Genomic DNA, 23503 nt, shown 5'->3' with positions numbered 1-23503 from the left:
ATTGATGTGAATGAACCTGCTTTGTTCTCTGTGACATTTACTAAATATGAGATACAAAATTACTGTTAAAACTTTCTCAAAGGCAAAAAGTTTTCAAATTACACCAAAAGAGATTGCTGGTCTTTTTCTCTTAAGGCTGAGCTATTGCTGGATGGCTTTTACCAGTCAGCTTTGTCATAATTGCATTCATGATTTTTGTACAAAAGGGCATGACTCTTCTCACTGAAATGGATTGGGACACTTTATATACAGTGGAGACTCCATCCATGGTTATGTAAGTAAAACAGGCATCTCTACAGAGATTAAAGTATCTAAATTGGATTCTGACATTTTATTAAAGTACTGGCCCAAAGGCTACCTCTGTATCTGCTCACCTGACGGTTACTGCCATGACCAATACTGCTTTGCCAGACAATCCAGACCATTAATTACCAATAGTGAAAGTAACCCAGTGTCTGTGCTTGCTCTTCCACATCTTTCAAAAAAGATTCTGAGCTTTTAATGGTATGTTTACTACTACTTTATCATCTCTTCTATGGTGGTTGATGCATAAAGACTGTGTAAACTGATGCTGTGCTACACTTATTAGGTCCAAAGCTTAAGTAAACTATTAATTTCACATTAAACAATGACTTTTATAAAAACGTTCTTAACTGGCTGTGGTATCTCAGATATTCCACGCCACCACGCATTTTTGATTGAACAAACTACAGGATGGTGTGCTTAGGGCAGTGTGTACCATGAAACAGCTGCTCTGCTAATGCTGCAATTTGGCTAGATAGGATTCAGGGGCAGTCCAGTTACCTGTCATCTTATGAAAGTCTCCTGACATGCCAAGATGTGTGAAGGGGGTTTACAGCTTCCAGGCAAAAGATGCCTCATGTCTGGATGGTTTGGACAGCAAGCAGAGGAGGTGAGGCATCCATGTGGGTACTGGGCCATATTTAGCTTTCCACTGAATGAGAATGGAACGAGACCATGCATCTTGTCACATGCTTATGGTGGACACTGCATTTATGGAAGGAAAAATTATTTTTACTCCATAGAAAATTTTGCAGTTGCACTGGTTTTGGTTAGAAGAGGGAGTTTTCTTCACAGTAGCTAGTATGGGGCTATGTCTTTGATCTGCCCTGAAAGCAAGGTTGATACTTAAAAGTGAATAATAAAGTTATCTAATTCTCTCCCCCATCCTGCTGATGGGGAGCTCGGTTGCTGACTGGAGTTAAACCACAATGAGATAGACTGTGTTGTAAATCAGGTTTTTATATAAGTCATGGTGACTTCCAAACTTGATCTTCTGTCACAGTCTATTCCCTCAAAACTCATTTTGCCAGACTTTAGATGAACCTCAGACAAGTTGGGATCTGTGTTACCAGTAACTATACCACATCAGAGGAGTTGCAATATTCATTTCTACTCCATAAGAACTAACTTCAGTGGAAGGGTGAAAAAACCCTGTATTGGGCAACTTCCTAACTGCACCACCACGGCACGAATTATCAAATACAATGGGTATACTGGGAATGGGACCTTACTGACCGTTCGAGGCAGACGCCCTCAGGGCAGCCGGGCCCGCTGGCTGCTCGAGGCTCACAGAAGGAGAGCTGGCCGGGCCCAGCGGGGCCATCAGTGCCCCAACAGCGTGGCCTCCTTGCCCTGATGCTGCCCGGAGAGCCGAGAAGGCGCCTCTTGCGGGATCACAGACGCGTCCGAGGGGTTTTACCCCAGGGAGCTGGCGAGGGGAGCGCTGGGGCTGGGTCAGCGACGTTCGGCGCCCTCAGAGCCTGCGGGGGCGGCTGCGCCCTCACGGCCTGGCGGCGGGAAGGAGCGCGACCCTTCATGGGAGACCTTAGCACAGCCTCGCCTTCCGCGGGCCGCCAGCGCCCAGATCCAACGGCACCAGGACAACACAGCCTAGGGAAAGCGGCTGAGGGAGCTGGGTTTCTTTAGTCCCGAGAAGAGGAGGCTAAGGGTGGACCTCATCACTCTCTACAACTGCCTGAAAGGAAGTTCTAGTGGGCTGGGGGCCGATCTCTTCTACCGTGCTTCTACCACTAGTGAGAGGACCAGAGGAAATAGCTTTAAGATGAGCAGGGGGCTGTTCGGGTGGTCAGGCACTGGAATAGGTTGACCAGGGTAGGGTGGCAGCACTGTCCCAGGGACAGTCTGGATGTGGCGCTGGGTGATGCGGTTTAGAGGTTTAGGGGTGATTGTGGTGGTGCTGGGTTGACGGTTGGACTAGACGTTATTAAAGGTCTTTTCCAACCTTCAGGTTGCCACTATTCCATGTCTCCACGATTCTCTGACTCCACGGGTCTACGAATCCATTCTGACCCCTCGCGGGGCGGGGCGGGAGCGATCGCGGCTGTCACGGCAGGGAGGGAAGGGCCGGGAGGGCTCCGCCCGTCAGCTGTTGCTGCCCGGGCCCCGATTGGCGCCGCGCGGCGCCGCCCGGCCCCCGCTATAAGGCGGCGGCGCGGGCGGGGAAGGAGTTGCCGCGGCCGCAGCGGGGTTGGTGAGTGTGCGGGCGTTGTGTAGGACGGTGATCGTGGGGAAGCGATGCGGGGGGAGGCTGGGCTCGGCTGGGCACCGTGCGGCGAGGGGTGGGCTCGCCGCGCTGTGAGCCGGGGCGGGGGTCGGTGAGGCGGGTAGGGACCCGCGCTGGGGTTGGGGAGGCCGCCTGAGTGCCCCCCGCCCCTGGGCCGGGGCCGCCCCTTGCTCTTTGTGTGCGCGGCGGCCCGCGGGAGGGTCCGCGCCCGGCCCTGCCGGGGTCCGAGCGCTGCTGGGCGCCCCGCAGGCCTCGCTGAGCCCCGTGGGTGACTCGGGGTTCCCCCGGGCCAGGGCGGCCCGTGCCGCTTCGCCGCCTGCCCCGGGGCCCGGCCCCGTCTCCCGGCGGTTTGCAGCCGCTCTGCCGTGCTGCAGTCACAAGGCAATGCCTCACGGCTCCTTGGTGGCTGCTAGGGGTGGGCGCCGAGCTCCTCTCGACTGGAGAGGCTCGTCCCTGTTCACCCAATGCGAGGAGTTCAGTACATGCTGTAGGGTATGTCCAAACCGACCTTTATGATGACAGTCCTGGAGTTTACGGTAACGCAAGTTGTTAAAACTGAATCTTGTTCCTTCCTCCGCGTATCTGCAGTGTACCGTGCTGTCTCGTGCTCTTCCTTTTCCAGATACAAATGCAGGTGTAGTAGACGTTACATCTGTCAGTAGATGTTGCTTTTGAATAGACCTAAAGAACTTGAAACCACTTATGAGACTCTTGCCTTGATTAGCAGGTAGGTGAAACAGTAAGGGATCTTTCCCTGACAGCTTGTGCCAGAAGCCAGTAGTTAAACATGATTATGTAATTAGAAAGCCAAGAGTGAAAGGCACTCAGGATGCAGAGCAGCTAGAGACCAATGTGATCTCCCTCCACAGGGGAAGAGTGAGGATGAAGACTTGCTAGACAAGATCCAAAACCAGCGTGACCTTCGCCTTTCTAATAAGGTGACTCAGAAACTCTGCGTAGAGGACTCCTAGCCAGACCTGCTGGTGTAGGTACGTGACTGATTCTTGAGTACTTGCTGTCTGAAGATTTGACCTGTGTATAAAAACTCTTTGCATATCAGGAACATCAGCTGCTGTGTAGCTGCTGTTAGACAAAGCCAGACATCCCCAAAACTGTCCATCTGGAGAGCTACCTTGAATCTAAATAGAAAAACTTACTCTTATCAGTAAAGTTAATGTTGGCATCTCAACAATTTTCCTAATATATCAAGAATTAAGCTATGCCACAAGATATATACAACATGTTACTTCTGGTAATGGAATGTCGAAGTTACTCTTATCATGTCATTAGAGCTTATCATTTTCATTAGAGCTCCATGTGGACGTGACACTGACAGATAAAAATCTAGAGTCTAACAGATGTTTTGCCAGCAATGCAATTGCCTCTGAAGCAAACATGGTCTTAACACTGTAAGCATGTTTCCAGGTCTACATAAACTGGCTGACTTGCCTGACAGGCAGTTACAGCATAAACCTCCTCCACTTGCTGTGCTGCTGAGAAAGTCTGTCTGCTCTTGAAACTGTCGTAGCGTCTGGAAAACATCTTAGACTGCTGCTCTCTCATCTCTCCGTCTTGTCTTCTGTAAGCTACTAACTTCTGTGTGTTTAGCTTGGTGCAAAGCTCTAAAAGTGAGCCTTGATTAAGTCTAAGGTACCACTACACCTCATGTGGGAACTAACTGCTGTTCCAGCCAATGCCATTAGGTATCAACTTTCATTCTAGAGTTTCTAACAGTTGCTTGAATGCTAAGTTCTTGGAATACAGTCCACAGCTAATTAGCCACAGAAAAGCCTTCCCTGTTCTTCTATTCCTCATCAAAACTGTAACAAGAGTTGGGAAAAGATTATTTGCCTTGAAGGCTTCTACTAAACAGCTCCTTGCTTCTAAAATAGCCTCTGGCCAAGCCCCAGCTTGTGCAGCGTAACTTGGCATTATCAGAAAGAGGTGGTATTAACCAGAGTTAACGAAGAATAACAGTGACGCCACTTCTTTTATCTGTAAGTGGTGAAGCTTGAGCACTCCTGTATTGTAAACACCTTGCTTTCTGTTGCTGGGCACACTTGTGTGCCAGTGGTAAATGCACAGCACTGGTATTCCCAATGGGTTCTCCTCTTGTCTTCCAGTGGCAAGGATGAGTATGCAGCATTCCTCAAAAGGAATCTTACCAGCACATACAGGAGAAAGCATTTTTCACAATTAGAAGCATGTTGATTACAAGCTCTTGTTGGAGGCTTTTTAACTAATGAGCCTTTACTGATTTTTTTTTTTTAATTTTTTTTAAGCTGAAGGTCACTGATCGTTTTATTCTCATTTCCTTTACTGTGCCCCATTTAACTTACTTTAGATGGAATACTACAATACAATACAATAGCTCCCACCTCCTTCCCCCCAAAAAAGCCTAAGGACTTAGTACTTGAACCTTGAACATAACTGCTTGATAAGGATTTCAGTATATTTGGGTGACCTATAGTAGATTTACTATGGAAGCCTCTTCCTATAGCTTTGGTTTCAATGGTAGCAGTGAAATATGCCTGCAGGCGTTAACAATAGTGAACTTACCAGCATAATGCCTGTAATAATGAAAAACTTGGTTTAGAAACTAATTCCAGCCTTGCACTGCATTTGTTCCCTAGCAGCCTTCTGCAATTTGAACTGCCTTTCTGTTTGTCCTTTAGTTACAGCTTCTGAATTGGATAATAAAACTTCACAAATGAATTTCTGAGTAGAAGCTGGTATTAGCAAAAAAAGCAAAAGCAGCAGTTACTTATGGAAATATGGTTTTTAGCTGGTATTTTCACTACTTGATTGCTGAAAGAACTGAAATAGGCTATTTGCAGTTCACACCTGTAATCGTGACTAATCTTGCTAATGAGTAAATATACTTAGATACTTGATTTGATAGCAAGTATGGTAGGAAGGGACGTAGCACTACAAGTGCCACCAAATATGTATGGATGGTGTTGGCAATCCCTTTGAAGATCAGGAATTTACAGCCTCTAGTATCTTACAGTAAAAGTGATAACTGAAGGCACTGCTGCTCCTGGTATGCTCATGGGGTTTTTTAGCTCAGGTAGGCTTTAAGGGGAAAGTGAGTCAGAAACCTAGTTGTGGCTTTTAGATCAGTTTAAGAGGATCTACAGAACACAGCATTTCCCCTATCAAGAAGGGGAGTATGGAGACTGCTTAATCTGCATTTCAGTTGCTGCTGGAAGTAGCCAGGTTGGGGCTGTGTGTCTAGAAAACAACAGAGAACCCACAGGCCTCTCTGGAAGTTCTTAGTAATATAATGTGCAAATGTGCAGTGCCTGCCTGAGAAACAAGGTAAACTATCTTTTATGCTGATGGTATTCTGTTTTAGCTGGATCAAACAGTGCTGCTGTTCAGACATGCCCTGAGGAAAATGAACTACATGAAAGTCACTCTTAATCACCCTCAGCTGATCACCCTGTGTTGAATAAGCATTGCAGAATCAAGGTGATTATGACAAATCATACACTTCTCTGGCTGCAGTGGGCACACAGCCCTGCTGAGGGTGTGTGGTGTGGTCAGGTATGGTTTTACTACTCAGGCAAAATTGGGTCTGCAGAACTTGGCTGGTTCTATCAGATACACCACAAGCTATTGATTGCTGTAGTTTACTGGGCTGAAATGTAACCAGAGTGTCTGCAAGTTACGTGACACTGGACTCTAATACATGCTGAACTTCTCTGTTGTAGAGGCATCCCTGCTGAAATGGTTATACACATGGGTCTGTCATTCCATGAGACATCAGGGAACAAACTTAGTCTCCAGCTTGAGCTGTCTTGGTTAAGATTCTGCACTGTAATTGCCTTTACTCGTGTTGAAATGCAATGTTCTGGTGCAGTGGGTAACACTCACTAACCCAGCAGTCCTGGCTCAAGGTGGGTTAAGACTGACTCCTCCTAAGGGGTTTGTATGAAGATGCTGCACTTGCAGCTGAGACTGCAGCCTTGATGGTGAGGAAGAGCCTTTCCTGGAAAGGCGTATGTGACTCTCAACAGACTAGCAGGCAGAGTTACTCCTGTTGCCCCACTGCCAGTCAGTGGGTACAGGTCAGGAGAAAGGCAGATGTGTACTTACAGACTCTAAGGACTGCACTTTTCATACCTGAAATGGCAGTATTGAGTCCTAGCCTGATCTTTACAGTGGTACAGAGGTAAGAGATGTTCCTGTGTAGGAGTGCCTCTGGTCTCTACTGAAGTCTTCACTGAGTTTGTGTTTTGTTGTAGAGCTAGGGTAGTAGGAAAGAAATGGTAATGAATGAATGACTAGTTGAAGGAAGGAAGTGAAGCTATCAGCTTTATAAACAATAACTTTGAAACTGAAGACAAGGCTCACATGACCTTTTAAATAGGCTTGTGACTTTGGAAGGGGAAGTAGCAAATGATAGTACCTGTATATTTTTTGTCCTTCTCAAACTACGGAAGTCTTGGAGCTCTTCCAATTTCCTGCCTGCTGCCTCTCTTCTAATTCCAGCGGTAGTCCTAACAGGCTGCCTTTCTCTTATGGTTTTAAAGCCAGTAAGAGGAGCAGAAGCTTTAAATAATGATATTCCCATTGTGCTTCGTTAGTCTTAAATATAGGTCTATCTGCTTCTTATGAAAAATAACTCAAGTTTTACAGGCATTTATCAGCTCAATGAACAAACAATTAATTACCATGTACTCAGCCCTTCTAAGCAGACCAGTGTTATGGACAGACTTAAGAGTAGTGCATTAGCATTGTAATTACCTTCACAATTAGTTTACCAATCCAGAAATTCTTAGTATATAAGAAGGATGTTTGTAAATTAAATTTTAAAAAGGGCCAGACATTTAAATGTACTTTTTCTGTAGGATTCCTTGAGGAAAACTAAAGGTAGTTGAATTGCTACCTTGTCACGGATTTGAGATCTCACTCATGATACAGCATTTCTATCAAATAATCTTAAATCTCCCTATACTAAACTATAAATTCCATACAGCCTTCTGCCTTGTTTAATTAACATCTCCTAGTAAAAATTGTTACCTCTTAGTAGGCTGACAACGTGCTATCTCAACAAGCATGTCAAGAGCCAAAGCATGGTTCTGTTATTCTGTGACTGAGCACCACAAAGCACTGAGTGCAAGAGGGTCACATACTATTGTGGAGGATACCAGCCATGAATATAATCTTGCTGAGTGGTGAAACTGCACAACTTCATTATGTATTTTTAACCCTTCAGGAGTTTGAAGATGCATCGACTGACAGTGAGGACAGAAGGATCTCCTTAAAGAAGAGTACGACCTGAGCTACTGGCCATGTCTATCACGGATCACAGCCCCACCACTGGTGTGGTGACTGTCATTGTTATCCTGATTGCTATCGCGGCTCTGGGAGCCCTGATCCTGGGCTGCTGGTGCTACCTGCGGCTGCAGAAAATCAGCCAGTCTGAGGATGAGGAGAGCATTGTGGGCGAAGGAGAAACCAAAGAGCCCTTTCTGCTGGTGCAGTACTCTGCTAAAGGACCCTGTGTGGAGAGGAAAGCTAAGCTAACTCCAAATGGCCCAGAAGTACACAGTTAACTTGGGACAACATGTGCAGATGGACTATGCTCATGATGTGTGTAACCAGCAGAAGCATCTCAATACTGTGAAGAACCTGGTCATGTGCACACTACTCATCAGAAGACACCCTGATGAGAATAAAATAAGCTTTGTTTGCAACTGCATGCACTGAGAAGTTGCACTTTGCATCGACTGTGTATCCTAATTCCTCTGTGTCAGGAACTGACTCGCCTGGCGCAATGCCTATTGCTGGCAATGGGCACAGGGATATACTAGTGTGAAGAGACTACTACTGGATTTTGTTACTTGAATGTTTAGCTGAGCCTATTTTGATGGATCTACTACTGTAATGTGAACTACTTTACAACTGTGAACTGTAAATAGGCTGCCAGAAACGTCTTGCTTTGTGTTCTGTAGCATATGGGAATATGATGCAACTGTATATAATATACAAGGGGACTCCTGAGCCACAACCATGGATGGGATTCCAGACATTCAAAACCAAATCTGCAGTTAAGGCTTGCTTCTGCTACTAGATTGAGTGTGCAGCCATTAAGTCAGAACTCCTCTGAACAATTTATTGGACTAATGCGGAGTACTTCATTTGAAAAGATGGGATAAGCCTTCAGTAATATGCTGAGGGAGGAAACAGGAGCTACAAGAAAGGAACAAAGTTCCTTTAGTTGCAGCTATGTTGGTTAACTTTTGGCTGCTAGAACTGAGTTCTCTATGTAGCTACTGCAAGGAAAATGCTATTTTGATGGATTCTAACCTGGGAACTAATGATGGATACTGAAACCTCAGGGAAAGTCCAGACGGTTTCCAGGAGTTTGAAACAGCAGTAGAGCAGGCTTTTCTCTTCCATAGGTCTGTGTGCTGAAACTGCAGAAGTGGTTCCTTAGCAAAACTGGCTTAAGTGCAACTAGTATGAATTCTTCCCAGAACCCTAGTTTGTGTACTTAGCAGATAGGGTGTATGTTAACAGCCTGTTATAAAAAGGCATTTTAGTCTACAGACAGTCAGTTCTAGAATTCAATTAAAGTATCTTGTATATAACTTTTGATCTAACTACTGCAACAGAAGTTTCAGTCTTTTCTACTGTCAACAGGGGGCAAGGGTTATTGCTGGTTAGTTTGTAGAAGTTTTTAGCTAGCAATGGCCAAGTCTTTCCAGATGACATACATTTCCTGCTCTGTGCTGGCGTTCAGCTATAGGAACTGTAAAAATGTCTTAAATGGGAAGGTCTGGATCTTAGAGGTTTGGGGGAAGGATAGGAGACTGAAGGGGAAGGAATAACCCTGAGCAACCACTGGCAGCTTACATATTCTAAAACACTTTGCATAGGCACACATGCTTAGAGGCCACTGGCCTGTTTTCTATTACTTTATACATGGCCTCCTTTGCATACTGATATTTTTAAACACTTAATTGCCTAGCCTTAATTCAGCTCTAGAGGAAGCATTAGACTTGCTTCTTGGACCTGTACATATGGAATAACTAAGGCCTAGCAAGCTTGCCTGAGAATTTTAATTATATGCAAGACAAGAATGGCCTAGACAAAAGTTGTCCCCTCCTTCTACACTAAGAGGCTGAATTGCATTGTTAATGCTACATTTGCCTTTTTTAAATTGAAAGCTGTAATTTGAAGTAAAATAAATGCTGTCAGTAGCAAAAACTTAGCAAAAAGCTCCTGCTGTTGCCCTAGAGTACAACATAAAGGGTACAGCTGATAGATGCACTTACCCTGACACATGCTTTTTTAAGATACTACTCTCAAGAGACGCATGTATAGCCAGACCTATACACTTAAATTGCTGTATTCCAGACCTCTTAAAAGCAAAGAAAAAAGGATTAATTCAGTAAGACTTCCTTTAGTTTTCAGCAGAGAGCAGTTCACACATGGCTCTTGTGTCCAGGACAGTCAGAATACCAGTATACAAAAGTGATACAAAGTGCTGAAGTTCTAGAACAGAACAGTTGTAGCAAGATGACTTTGTCCATTCAAGTTTACTGATTACACAGATGAAGTATCTCTATTTTAATTCAGCAAAGAGAATGCAGTGTAAAGGGCAACTTCAGAAATTATGGAAAAATATAAATCAAAGGTCTAATTTCTCTTCTAGGAGCTGTAAGAGAAAGCCAGTGAAAAGTAACTGGTCCTAAGTCAGAGGTGCTTCATACTGCTGCCCCTAAAAACCAGTATCTTTAATTTAAATGGATAGGTGTTTGCAAGTTAGTGCAATAGTAAAGTGCAGAAAGTGTTTTCCATTCTCCTCTTCTCTTTAGATGGGCGTATCTAATACGTTGTTCAAGTATACAAAAATATTCCATTTGATTTTTTTTTTTCTAGATCACGTGGGGGAAGAAGTCTTTATTTACAATGAATGTCAATAAAATTTGCATAAATACCTACCTAATACTGCATCATTTGACTTGTGTAAGCAATTATTCTGTCCTATTTCCACTACTGTACTCTGTCTCTACAGTATCAATATCATCAATCCTTTTTTCCTCTAATGTGGCAGTAGCTGTAGAAAGAGATATATCATTATCTTCAGAAAGTGTTTGCTCAGATTGAAGGGATTTTTTAATTTCATCTTTGCTCTGTAGCTTTCCTCCCCTTGCTGCCACCAGAATTCTCAGTAAAGCATTCTCTTTAAGGAGGTTTTCTGATGCATCAGCTAATTCTTGAAGCTTTTCAGCCATTTCTAACAATTCTTGATTCTTCTGGTCATATGTGGCCTGTAACTGCTCACTGTGGAGCTGCAGAGTCTTGTGCTGCTTTTCCAGTGTGTGTTTTTGCTGCTGTAGTCTCTGCTCCTCTCTCCTGGCTTCAGAAAGCTGTGCTTCAAGCTGGTCATGGGCCTGATGAAGGGCACTGATTTCTGATCTTAACTTCTGAATTTCTTCCTCTAAGTGTGAGATGTGTCCCTGCTGTAGAACTGACTCCTTATGTAGGCATTCTTTGGTACAGGGCTCTGATGAAGAAAGACTTGAGTGATGTAAAACAAATTTCAGGAGATTAGGAAGGTTAACTGAAAAGTCTTCAGGGAACTTCACACTTTGCTCCTTCCTAAAAAGACATAACAAATTAATAGTAAAATGCTCAGGAAGATTAAGCAACTATAATTTTTATCAAAGATCTACTGTTCAACTCCAGTTTGATATCTTGGGGTTTTTTAACAAGCACAGTTAGTACAGCAGCTAACAGAAACCCAAACTCATGTAATAAAGATGGAGCACATGGATTTGATGAACCCTTTTCCCTGTATGCCAGTCTGGGTGCTGTAAGCATCTCTGCACAGGATTACACTTGAGAAAAAAAATTTCTGCTCACTTTCAGAAAACTGATTTTACTCTTCAAAATAAAGAAGTATCCTGAACATGGGTTATGAGCTTAAAGTACATACTGGCAGCATCACTGTGTGATCAGAGCACACTGACGTTAATATTTGTAAGTTGAAGGATGATATTTGAATATTCTTAACTCTACATATATTGTTAGAATTTAATTCCAGAGGTATAAAGCTATCTGATGGGAAATGACTGTTTTGAACCTGTAACTTATCCTGGAAGCAGCAGCTAAGTGTGTTCCATCTGAAATGCACTGCAAGGGAGCAGTTTGCTTTTAAACAGTAAGTCACTTTAGTCAGAAGTAAGGCCTTTTGTTATCAAAGAAATAAATCTCTTGTTCCTCTTACTGCTTTGTCTTCATGTCAGAGGTGATGAAGGAAGCAAACCAAACAAGGTTTTTCGCTTGGTTTTTGTTGGTGGTTTTCTCCCCTGAAGCTGTGAATACTAAGCCCAGCATATGGAGTAGGTAAGCCCCCTGCCTTCTGCAACAACATAAACTGTTCCAACCTGGCAAGAGAGGCCAAGAACAGCAAGTACCAAATGTCCTCCTCAAGACTACCAACCACTAAAAACACCACCTCCAGCTGTGACAAATGTTACAATTACTGTCCTTTGTGGACCCTGTACACACATATGAGGCTAAATTGTTCCCTGAGGACTAGACTGGAACTAATTCTTGATCTCTTTCTGAACAAGTTACATCTTCCACCTTTCACTTAGCATGTTCCAGTATAACACAAGTTTACTTCCTCCTGCAGCACAGCCACTTCCACCTCACTATGTGTCACTGGGAAGCCAGCTAATACTTTATCACTTTCTATCTGCTCCAGCTTTGCCAGTCAGCAGCATATTCTCTCTTTCCTGAGGCAGCCATTAAAATGAAGAAAAGCTCAGTTTACTTCCCCTTGGCTGTAAAATTCATGGCTAGGGTAATGGTATGTAGTATACATTGATACGGGTTAATTACACAAGTGAGAAAAAGGACATAGAATAAGACCAGAGAAAAATCATTGCAAAGCAAGAAAGCCTGATTCACATATAATACCCAAAGCCTCCTGGTGCGTCTGTACAACACACACCACAGACAACTCTTGTGTTCCCTTGTGTGGATGTTATGTTCTGAATTGCTTACCACATGCATCTGGAACAGGAGTTCCTCAGTTACCAATTACGCTTCACTCAAAAATGCCTTCTGTGAAATCCAACTCATAAGCATGTGGGATATAAAACCATTTACTGAAAACTACTTATTGTACTTTAGGTAGAAGACAGATACCATATTTTATCAATAATTCAAGAACTTCAGTCAGATGAGGCTCCTGGTCATCAAGATGAAGTTATTTCTGGCAGTGTAAGCAACAAGAGTTTTTCTCCCCTGCAGACTCCTGGTGATCAACCAAGTTACTCCTGTAATTACCATCAGCAGTTTCTCAGCTGACAATCAGCTCACATCCCAGATTAATGAATCATGACATGATTTAGGCAAAAAATAGTCTGCACTAAATCAAAATTGACTCATTATACTGTGGTAATATTTTACTATATCATCATCCACATTTATTGATCAAAACCACAGCGTGTATCAAAGAAGCTAAAAGGCTATTTAAAACAAATAGCAGAACAAAATATTAACAGCATGTGGTGGAAAGAAATTAAAAATTGAGTTAATTTGCAAAAATTGTCTCATAAGGCAAATGGATAAGAAGCTGAATAAAAAAAACCTTAATATGAGGCACCTTTATACCAAAACTGAATATATGACTACTCTAGTAGTGCTACAGATACTAAAAATACTATCAGATCCTAATTTTTTACCTAATCCTAATTAACTACCTGCATGCAGCAAAACATAAAAAACACTGGAGAGGAACAGCAGGAGTGAAAGCAATGACTAGAGGTAAGGTACCTTTATGAAACAAGCTAGAACATTACAAAAATATTAAAACTACTCAGTCTGTCCCTCCAGAGACAGTCCCGAGCATTACAGAGACCAAGACAAAATGAGTACCTATGAAAAGAAAAAGGGAGATGATCCTTTACAAGTTGGAGTGACTCAGAACTGACATAAATGAAACAGTTTCTGTACTGGATTAAAACATGAAAGGCAAAACTCATGTTTAAAGGCACAGGTTTAAAGATTTTGTGGTAGGTAACTGCCCAGTAACAATAGTCTGAATTCCCATTTGCTGATGCTAAGAGTCCTTGAGGGAGATGGGTAGAAATATGTAACTACTGGTTGGGTTACTTTGTTGTTTTGCTAGTGGTGTTTTTTTTTAAACTAGAGTATGTATGAAGAAAGAATGCATATATAGAAATGAATTACTCTGTGACATGTAACCAGGTAATTACTGCACCTTAGTAAAATGGAAGTTAACTTAGTAAAATGGAAGTTAAAAATCCACAAGGAAAAGAATTACATTACCTCTGATGAGGAAAAAATAATATGGTTGGGAGACGGTCTGTCATAAATTCCCAGGGAAGGTCATTTCGAGTTACATCAATTCTGTGAGGAAAAGACACACTGATGAAGAGAACAGGCAGATGAAAAATCTGCATTTTCTTGTAAAATGCCATTTTAGGGATTGGGAAGAAGGAAATTTAACTATCTGTGAAAGTAAATGTCTTATGCCAGAAGTACATTGTGCATGTGAGTCAGCAGAATTAATTACCAATATTCAAGATGATGACTCTCAGTTTAACAAACATCTATGGATTTTTTTCCCTAGAAAAATATGTTCAGTATTGCCACTGCTCTCAGCTAGCAATTAAATCACAGTCGCTCACTGTGTACACATGGCACACACTGTGTACACACCTTCCTTCTGAGACAGACATGCCAAACAAGAGACAAGTTATTTCTATTCATGAATATGTTCCTCAAGTAAATCTCTCTTAATATTGTCCCCTCAAGCAGTCTGGGGAGTAAATTACTTTGCTTCTTCCAAGGACCAGCACATACTTAAAGGCAATCTTTTTTTCCTAAAGCTCTGTGGAGAAAGGGGCACAAGATGTTGTGCATGAAACACTTGGTTCAACTGTTTGTTATGGTGTTCTTCTGCATTTTAGGCTTTCTTTGATCACTAATAAAATTATTATTAATTACAAATTATTACAGAACAAGCTGACAATTACACCAGTAATACTGCTGTGAAAAAAATGGAGCAAATGAGAGAGCTTCAAAGCTTGGAAGACAATGGGTGTAGACTTGAAAATAGCATTGCATCTGTGGCAATAAAGCCACATTTATAAACAGGTGATGAAACTCCAGCTTTTTAATTAATTTATTTTTTTCTCTACATCTCATGCTGCCTTCTGGAGTAAGTTCAGTCAGAATGAAATAAAGATGTAATCAGAGCAGATGTTTTAAGTATTTATGCATATACTTAAGTATACTTATTGTTATCACATACACGAACAAGAATGTTTCAGTTGCACTGAAACATTAAAAAGCTGGAAATGCCACAGGAAAACATATAAAAATACATTTTAACATACATGATACACATGCACATACACATATAAAATATATTTCTGTAAACTGGTTTTAGCTGGGATAGAGTTAATTATCTTTACAGTAGATTGTAGGCTGCTGGTTTAGATTTGTGATGAAAATGGTGTTGCTAACAAAGACATATATATACAAATAGCATATTACTATTTGCTACAAATCATCCGAAAGAAAGTTATTGATCCACCTCCTGAAATTAGGAAGTTTCAAGGTTAATTGCACAGCTTAAAAATTAATTTTGATGAAAGTGGATAACTACTGCAGTGAGATTGAAAACCACCAAATTTATACAAAGGAAAAGAGAACAATGCATTCAAAGAGAAATGAAGCAGATGACATTCACATCTATATTGCAAGGTTTTAGAGAGAAAAAAAAAGTAATTATTTTCTAGGCTGATGACCTCAATGATCTTACATTATTCTGGAGAGATGAAATTAGAGTATTTTTTACCTTGCCACGGTGAAACTGTCAGGAGGCAAAAGCCGAGCAAGTTGAATAAAAATGTGATTAAGAGAAGCACAGAATCCACACCACTGTGCGTAATAGAGCAGCAAGACATTCTGGAAAATCAAATGGAGAAGAGTTTGGTTATCTACTGGAGTTAATCTGCAGAAAGGAGGACTAATTTTCACAACATCTAGAACAGGAACTCTTGAAATGTGAAATCAATTTTTTTCCTAATATTAATAAACTTTATTATAAGTTATTCACAGCTGCCTTCTGACTACTAACTTAACACACAAAAATTCTTGGGGAATTCTCTTTCAATTAAGTCAAAATGAAAAGATTATTTAGTTTAGGATCATTCCCTTTAAGTGAAAATGCACCAAACTTTACTACACTTCCCAAAATTATTCTGCAGTCTAAAAAATCCTATATATCTAACATTGACAGTACACTTCATATGGGGGGAAAAAAACGATATCCTGACTTCTGCTTTCTGCCTCTAACCAGCAAAGCAGGAGTTGGGGCTGCTGAAAACCAACTGGAGACACAGACATTCACTGCAGACTTGAATGACAATGGATATTAATCCTTACTGTCACGTATAGTAAAAGATCAAGGTAATTGAACTGTACTCAGGATGACATCTTATTTTCAGGGCATGCATTGGAAAGCTTTTGAATTCTTACAAACCATCATATTTTATGTTACAAGTAAGAAAAGCACATCAATATTAAACAAGACTGAGACCCCCTCCTTAAAATCTGTGCCATTTTCTACAAAAAAGCTTTCAAGTAATGAGGTGTACCTTTGCACTCAGAAACACAATCTCATGGAAGGTCTTAGTAGTCACTTCAGTGATCACATGCTGTTCATGAAAATGGACTGAAGGGTCATCAACCAGATGCCTTTTCAAGGGACTGTAGAGAACACTGAAATTTTTAATGAAGTTCTCTGAAATGAAATTGATACATAACAAAGTTACTTCAGTTTCACAGAGGTGATTTTGGCAGTTTTTTATTTGGAACTCACAACTTATAAAGAAAACACAAACTCAAACCTGGTTTCATGTCATTAATTTCTGGCAGTTTGGTATCAACTCTTGAGTAACCACAACTGATGTAAAAACCAGATAAAGTTTCACCACTGGGTTTTTTTTTTAATTTTGCTCATTACAGTCTTGTCACTTCCCACACCAGACTTTAATCTTGTGTCAATGTGCTCTAACAATAATTCTCTGTTCTCCAAACCACACATCTGCTAAATCATAAACAGTATCCTCTCTCTATTTTTTACCTTCTACATTATCTTGAAAGCCTTCCATATTTATTTGCATTTATTTTTCCATTTTTAGTTACTTTCTCTGCAGTTCTTTTCTTTTGACCTTTAATTATCAGCTGTTTCCATGCCAATATCACTGAGCCCCTTTTATCTACCAGTGACCACCTTGTTCTTTGTCCTATTTTCTCCTTAAGGTATTTAACAAGTAGCTAGCCACTGGTAAAAATTTAAAATAAGCTCCAAAGCCTTCAACTACTTTCAGCTACATTACTCTGAGCTTGCACTACACTCTCTAAGTTGCTGCAAGGTATCAGCAATATCCCTGTTCTTAATTTGGATACAGAAATATTATTCTGTGCATTAAAAAATCAAAGTATTCAATAATCAAGACAAAAGGTAAATTATGAAAAACAATAATTAATTGATCAAACAGAAACACCTTGTGCTTGTACTTCTAGCACAAAAACTAGGCCCAAGTAAAACTGGCACTTCTGTACAGACAATACAAAATACCAGATCATCAAGTTTATCTCTGAAATGCAAACAGCAGTACATTTAGTTCTTTATTCAGCATTTCATTAAATTCTCACATCAGGCCAAAACAGGCTTTTTTCTTTTTAGATCTCCAGATTTGGACTATCTATGCATGATAGTAACTGAAAGGAAGGGGTTAATTAAAAGACATATTCCTGAATTTCTAGAAACCATCTGTGAAGACTGAGATCTCACAAAGGTATTAAGCACCAAACTGTTTTCATAGTATGAAATATTAAAAGAACTTAGAGAAGTAAAACAAAATTAAAATAAAAAGCACAAAACCCAAGTATAAATCAGAGACTCCTTGACAAAATACACAGAAGCAAAAGTTTTCTGGAAGTTCAAATGATGGAACAGAAATACACTGAGTTTTACTCTGCAGAGAAACCTTCACCACACTCAGGAAATCCTGTGACCTAAAACATGTTTGAGACAGAAAGTACTGGGAGCACAAAGACGGAAGGAAATTTGTATGTCTTCATTCTGATCTTAGTATTTCCTAAGTATCCTTTTATGGTCACTGAGGTTTTAGTTTGTTTTTCCAGAGTCTTTTCCTGAGGGGTTTGGGATAGAGACAGGATACAGGGCTGCATGTGATCCTTAAGAAGAACATGGCTATTTGTTCTGTTGTGCATACTTTTGTACTTAGATTTATGGCAAAAAGGAAATGTAATTAGTGCTATGAAAAGCATATTGATATATGTTCTTGGGCAATTTATTTTAGTACATTAATTTTCTTCCATGTATACTTATATAGCTAACATTAAAAAACCCAGTATTTTCTGAAGGTAGGCTCAGTTTTGCACATCAGCATGACAGGCAAATAAATGAACATGGTTAGGAATATTTTGTCTTATTCAAGAATTGCAAATAAATGAGAATTGCAATCCTTGGCTTCTTTGGTTTGGGTTTTTTTTTTATTTCTTTTTTCCTCCTCGAATTCACACAGAAAGATCGAGCATTGGCAGATTTGGCCACAACCACGTCAGAGCTCTACCTTGCTACCTTGAAAACAGACACACTTTTCAAAATAAATTTAAAACAATTTACGTTGGTTTCAGATGACAAGAGGATAGGGAACTCTCTGCTGAGACTGACCCCCTAAGTGGTCAGTATCTCCCAAAATTCTGTGATATTTTAGTACACAGAACAGCTGAAAAAACACCAACACATACAAATGTCTTCTGTAATATCAAGTATGTTACATAAATAGAAATTTTTCTTCCACATGGAAATTTAGATCTTACCAATTCCACTAATGCACTAGGCAGTAAAGAATCACACACTTTAAGGTTCACTTCTTTTAAAGCAAATTACTTATGGTATATGGAACTTATTTCTTACAACACCTAGAATATTATTCTGTTCTAGACAACAGAATCATTCATAACTGCTTGAAGTTAAATAGAATAGAATAAATTACAATTCCCAATGTTAACTTCACAGAGCAGTCGCCCTGTTCAAAATGGCATTAAGTTTTCCATTCCTGCTTGGAAACACAGTTTTCTGAATTCAAGCATTTGTATAGTTGATACTGTACCCAGGGTAGGTCCAACAAGTGACTGATTCTGGTCCAGGACATAATGCACTTCCTCTTTCAGGTCAACAATGGCAGCAAATTCCTTAAGATGAGTAGATCTTGATGCTCCTAGTCTCTCTGCATATATCCAAAAAAGATTTGAATCCAGTAGGTAGAGATTCAAGGTTTTGTTGGTCCTGCAGCTCAGACCAGTAATGTTCGTGCTACTAATATTAAAGTCAGGAATAAAACAATTCCTATCCTCAATGTGAGGAATAGAAAATTGAGTATTATCTTTCTTCCCATGGGAAGAAAATGCTACTTTGGGGGTCTGAAAGATGGTCTTCTCAGAACTAATGAAACTTAAAAAATGCCTGTTTACTGTCCTGCAACATGCAGTGTAATAGCTAAAGGGACTATAGAAACTTAAGAAATTGCTGCATTCTATGGTATTTGATATTACTTGAAAAAAGGTATGTTCCTGGAGGTAGAAAGAGTCCAAAGCTGCTTCTATCTCTAAAAAGTTACAGTGTGGCACATGAACTTTATTTGGTTTGACACCAAGAGTCTGGTTAACACAGAGCTCACAGACATTGTGAGTTCTGGAGATCGAATGCCACTGTGGAAGCACCACTGTGTTACAGCACGGGTACTTGGCTATGGAAAATGGTTCAGAGAACTTCACGGGTGCATCTGTCACAGAGGAATCAGAAGCTGGTGAATCAGAGTCTCCTAAGTGCTGAAGATCTGGCTCAGCTGCTTGGCTTTTATTACACTTGTGGTATTCCAAGGCCACTTTGGTAATCTTTGGGGAGGAACAAAAGATAGAAAAAAAAAAATCAAGATTAGCTGTACATAGTTCACCCAAATGCAGTTATCTGTTGCAGGTTTAACAACATTATTTGCAATTAGAGATGGAATTTCAGAAACACGAAGCTGATTAATCTTTGTTCTTACAAAAACTTACAGAAGGCTCCAACTTGACAACAAAGTTAAATTTTCAGGTATTTCAGAATATAAACATTAAATATACGGAACAACAATGTCACTTTAAAATATTATTCAGTCCACCACACCAATTGCACAGGTGGTGCACAGATTTTCTAAGAATCACTAAGAGGGCTGAAGCAATGTTTGTATTCTCCCAATCATGGGCATGTATTTGTAATACTCCAAGTGTCCTCTGCATATTGTAACTTATTGGGAGAAGAAAGAAAGCAGGAAAAAAACCCTGTCCCTCAAAGCAAATATTTCTATGCTACATTACCATTTTGCTTTTCATAACCAAGGGTAAATAAGGAGAAAAAGAAATGTGTATGGACCATAGAAGGAATTCCCTTTCCAGAAGACAAGTAACAGAACATGTAAGAAAGAAAAATGAAAGAGGAAGTTTCCTTTCATCCTTATTAACATGTTAAACAAAATACAAAACATACACACACTGCTTACAGAAGAACACTTCCACAAAAACCATTATAATTATCAAAGGAATGTAGAAATGTCACATCCAGGAGGGTTGTTGCGTACAATACCATCAGTATTACCACGTGGTCTACAGCAAAACTTTGTCACACTGTTTTAGAATTAGTTGTTAGGAGTTTTCATCCTGAAAATGCTTAACTGAATACTCAAAAAAAGCTTGTCCCCTCATACTATAAACTATTCTGAAGATACTGACTAGCTCGAGAAACACGAAAAGATAGTAGGAAAAAAAAACCCCAGATTTGTGGTCAGAAATCTCATTTCAGTGAGCTGTGATCAGGAAAAAAATATGCTCTGAGATCTTTCGACATACAACTTGAGAGCCTTGTTCTCTGCAACTGCCTTACGGTCAAGCGGTTTCATTTCTTGATGAAACCCACAGGCTGGCTGAAGTAAACAGCTATTCCCAGGGTAAACAAGTTGCATAATATCTCTGTCAAAGTGAAGCTATACAAGGACAACTGGAATATTTTGTATCTCATTTCAAATTTTGATATAGATAAACACTGATATTCAGTAGAATGAAATTTGAAACAGAACATCCACGTTATGTTGAACTGATTTGACCTAAATAAGTGGTACCTGTTATTGGAATGCTTAATCTGTGACAAGCATCACTGAAATAAGTGTAAGACAGGTTACTATGAGTAATGGCAGCTCTTTTCCAGGCATAGATTTCCCCAACTCTATTTTGTAGCAGTCTAATGTAGCTTTTATCATGTCTATTTAGTTTGGCTGAATACAGTATCATAAGGTGCTTTCCTTCTTTCCTTTTGTTTCACACACTGCAATATTAATTAGGCCTCCTTGTGGAAACTATATATTTCAGGACACATGTAAGTAAGTCGGCACTGTTACTGAAACTCAGCCCTGCTTTTGGTCTTTCACAAACACTTTCACAAACACTTAGAGCTACATGATCACCACTGCAATGTGCAGCTGTGTGTTATACTAAATGGGATGATGGGCTCCAGCTGAAAAATAGCCCAGGGACATAAAACTAGTTTTCAGCCAAGTTAATTTCCCTATCTCATTTCTGCACAGCTCCACAAACTCCTGTCCTAGGCAGTTCAGAATGGAAATAAATGGCAGAGGAAGAGAAAATTGGAAGGTGACGTAGGAAGCACAAGCACCACTGGAAAGACAGGAGAGGAGAAATAGAATGGGGTGGACAAAACAAACGAGGCTTCAGTTCCAGCTGGCAAAGACCTGCATCTCTTACACAGCACTCACCACAAAAAGGAGGAGGTCAAGGAAGAGTTAGATGCTTGTTCTAAACAGATGTCGAATGAGACAAAGGCACGTTTGTGTGGGATGCAAACCAGTGTAAGGGAGTTGTGATAATAGGGCTTAAAAAGTAGTTTTAAACAAAACTGGATACATGGAACAGTGAAATAAAATGAGGTATCTGTCACGATTAAGCACAGACCCCTGACTACAGCTCTCAAGTTGCAGTATTTTTGAATTTAAAAACAATTATTTCACTTACTTCATCTAAAAGAGGATGAATTTCTGCTAGGGGATTGTAAGGTATAAATATAAGAAGTGCTGGTCCTTTCTTCAGCTCATTGTTCAGAAGAAGGCTTTTCCCACCATGCGGTCTAAGCCAGCGTATGAGCATCTCCCGATTTTCCAGAGCCCATTTGCAAATGTTCTCAGCAGTGAAGTTCATGATGTCTTTTGGATAGATCTTGAAGGGAGAAAAAATAGTTCTTTGTCCTTAACCTGATTTAGTAACAAATGCAGTTCTTCAGTATGGCATTGCTTTGTTACTGTAACAACTAGAACTCTCTTTCTAAACATAATGCCACTACTCAGCAAACTTCAGCATTTCATACACCCTTTCCCTTTGGAAAAGCTTTCCAAATGCTCATCAGATTATAGTAACATCCACATGCAAAAAGGATTCTTCCAGGGAAGCTCTTCTTTCTTTTACTACATCTCTATAATCGTGACTTTTCTCAATAGTACAAATTTTCTTTTTAAGTGAAAGAGCTCTAAGCTGGTACCAACACATGTTTTGATTTACAGAATGTTATAACATTTTTTCCCACTACTCAGTCACCATATTAACTTATTTTAAATTAGCCTTTTAAAACCCAAACATCAAGGCCACATTTAAAACTAATATTTCTTATTCCTAAACACAGAGAAAAGAAATGTATAATAAAAAGTGCTCATAGCTTCTAGGATCAATTTTAATATATTAAGGAAAGTTTATTTTACATAATTTGCATAGGCAAAAGTAATTTTATGTTATTTCAAAATATCCCTGCTTTCCCTAGTCTCAACTGAATAAAATACACATCACAATAATTCACAGAGTTTCCACTCAGTACTAGTGTGGGTAGGTAGTGTCTCTAAGCCAAAGAGCAAATTTGAAAGTTAGTATTTTCAGCCTTAGCTTTTCAAAAAAAACCAGGGCATGTGGATTGTTATTATAAATTCAACTAACTTAATTAGTGTGATTTTTCTAATCAGTGTCATGTTATACTTTGAAACCAAAATGCAAGTTTTCACTATTCCTACTATCCCTCCACAAAATCTTTGTCCATATCCTCATTCAAGTAGTCTTCTAATTCTGATCCCCTGAGCATCTGTGTAGCATCTCAGAGTCCCTAGAGCACAGAGCAATACTCACAAGAGATGTGTTGGCATGTCTGTGCAAATACACACTGCCGGGATGCACCAGGGAGATCTCCTCTGCCACACGTTTATCTGTGATCACTCCAAAGCGTATCGTCCCCAGGTAGTCTGAAAGGGCAGATTTTCAGTCTTTAAATACAATTACCCACACTGAACTCTCCTGAAAGCCCTAGAACACCACCCTCAAACCAGAACATGTAACAGTGCTGTGTAAAGGCACAGAAATCTGTGAATAGAGACTGCCAATACTGGTGACTTAGGCAGAAGAAAGGTGGCAGAAAGGACAAAAGTGTTCTTCTTCTGCACTCCACGTATAGAGAACATTTACCTCAATTGTCCAAATTCTTGACTTGCTTATTAAATATAGTATGTGGTACCATACTATAAACCTTGCTATGGTTTATGGCATCTCAAAAGCCAAGATGATATATGTAAGAGAAAGGAATGAACACTGTTTAAGTGATGTACATTTACAGTAAATATGTGTTATTTATAAATATTTATTCTATATTTATAAACTGCTTATCTTTATGTTGCAAAGCACTAATTCAACATATAAATGTGAAAATCACAGAACAAAATATAGAACAGGCTCTTTACCATAATAGTGGCACAGTAAAAAATAAGAATAGTGGTA

The 23503-nt window shown here is 40.2% G+C and overlaps 2 protein-coding genes across 11 annotated transcripts in view; one reads left to right on the top strand and one right to left on the bottom strand.

The window, feature by feature from the left end:
* The first annotated feature begins 1644 nt into the window (after positions 1–1644).
* Positions 1645–10511, top strand: SNN (stannin). 9 transcript variants are annotated; one of them, XR_014855144.1, is made up of 5 exons: positions 1645–2511; positions 3418–3537; positions 5907–6022; positions 6265–6354; positions 7773–7859. XR_014855144.1 is itself a non-coding variant. In XM_085074845.1 (4 exons), the coding sequence occupies exon 4, from the start codon at positions 7849–7851 to the stop codon at positions 8110–8112; it is 264 nt and encodes an 87-aa protein (XP_084930971.1). In that variant the 5' UTR covers positions 3036–3275; positions 3418–3537; positions 5907–6022; positions 7773–7848; the 3' UTR covers positions 8113–10511. The 9 variants fall into 9 exon arrangements, 3 of the variants coding, with proteins under 3 accessions (XP_084930971.1, XP_084930970.1, XP_084930972.1); XR_014855141.1 differs by lacking the exon at positions 1645–2511 and adding an exon at positions 3033–3275; XR_014855139.1 differs by lacking the exons at positions 5907–6022; positions 6265–6354 and adding an exon at positions 3171–3275 and having other exon boundaries at positions 1665–2511; positions 7773–7848.
* TXNDC11 (thioredoxin domain containing 11) overlaps positions 10083–23503 on the bottom strand; it is a 27854-nt gene continuing 14433 nt past the window's right edge. For both annotated transcript variants that reach the window (XM_085074840.1, XM_085074839.1), the window contains 7 exons: positions 22862–22974; positions 21710–21910; positions 18760–19543; positions 16210–16355; positions 15408–15517; positions 13871–13951; positions 10083–11167 (listed from right to left, as the gene is read on the bottom strand). In XM_085074840.1, coding sequence (XP_084930966.1) covers positions 10540–11167; positions 13871–13951; positions 15408–15517; positions 16210–16355; positions 18760–19543; positions 21710–21910; positions 22862–22974 — 2063 coding nt within the window. In that variant the 3' untranslated portion in view covers positions 10083–10539. The remainder of the gene's footprint in view (positions 11168–13870; positions 13952–15407; positions 15518–16209; positions 16356–18759; positions 19544–21709; positions 21911–22861; positions 22975–23503) is intronic.

The sequence above is a fragment of the Lichenostomus cassidix genome, chromosome 14 (genome assembly GCF_008360975.1).
Source record: "Lichenostomus cassidix isolate B80296 chromosome 14, HeHo_3.0, whole genome shotgun sequence".
NCBI lineage: Eukaryota > Metazoa > Chordata > Aves > Passeriformes > Meliphagidae > Lichenostomus > Lichenostomus cassidix.
Note: the sequence above shows the minus strand (reverse complement) of the source record. Positions and strands in the feature narration are given on the sequence as shown.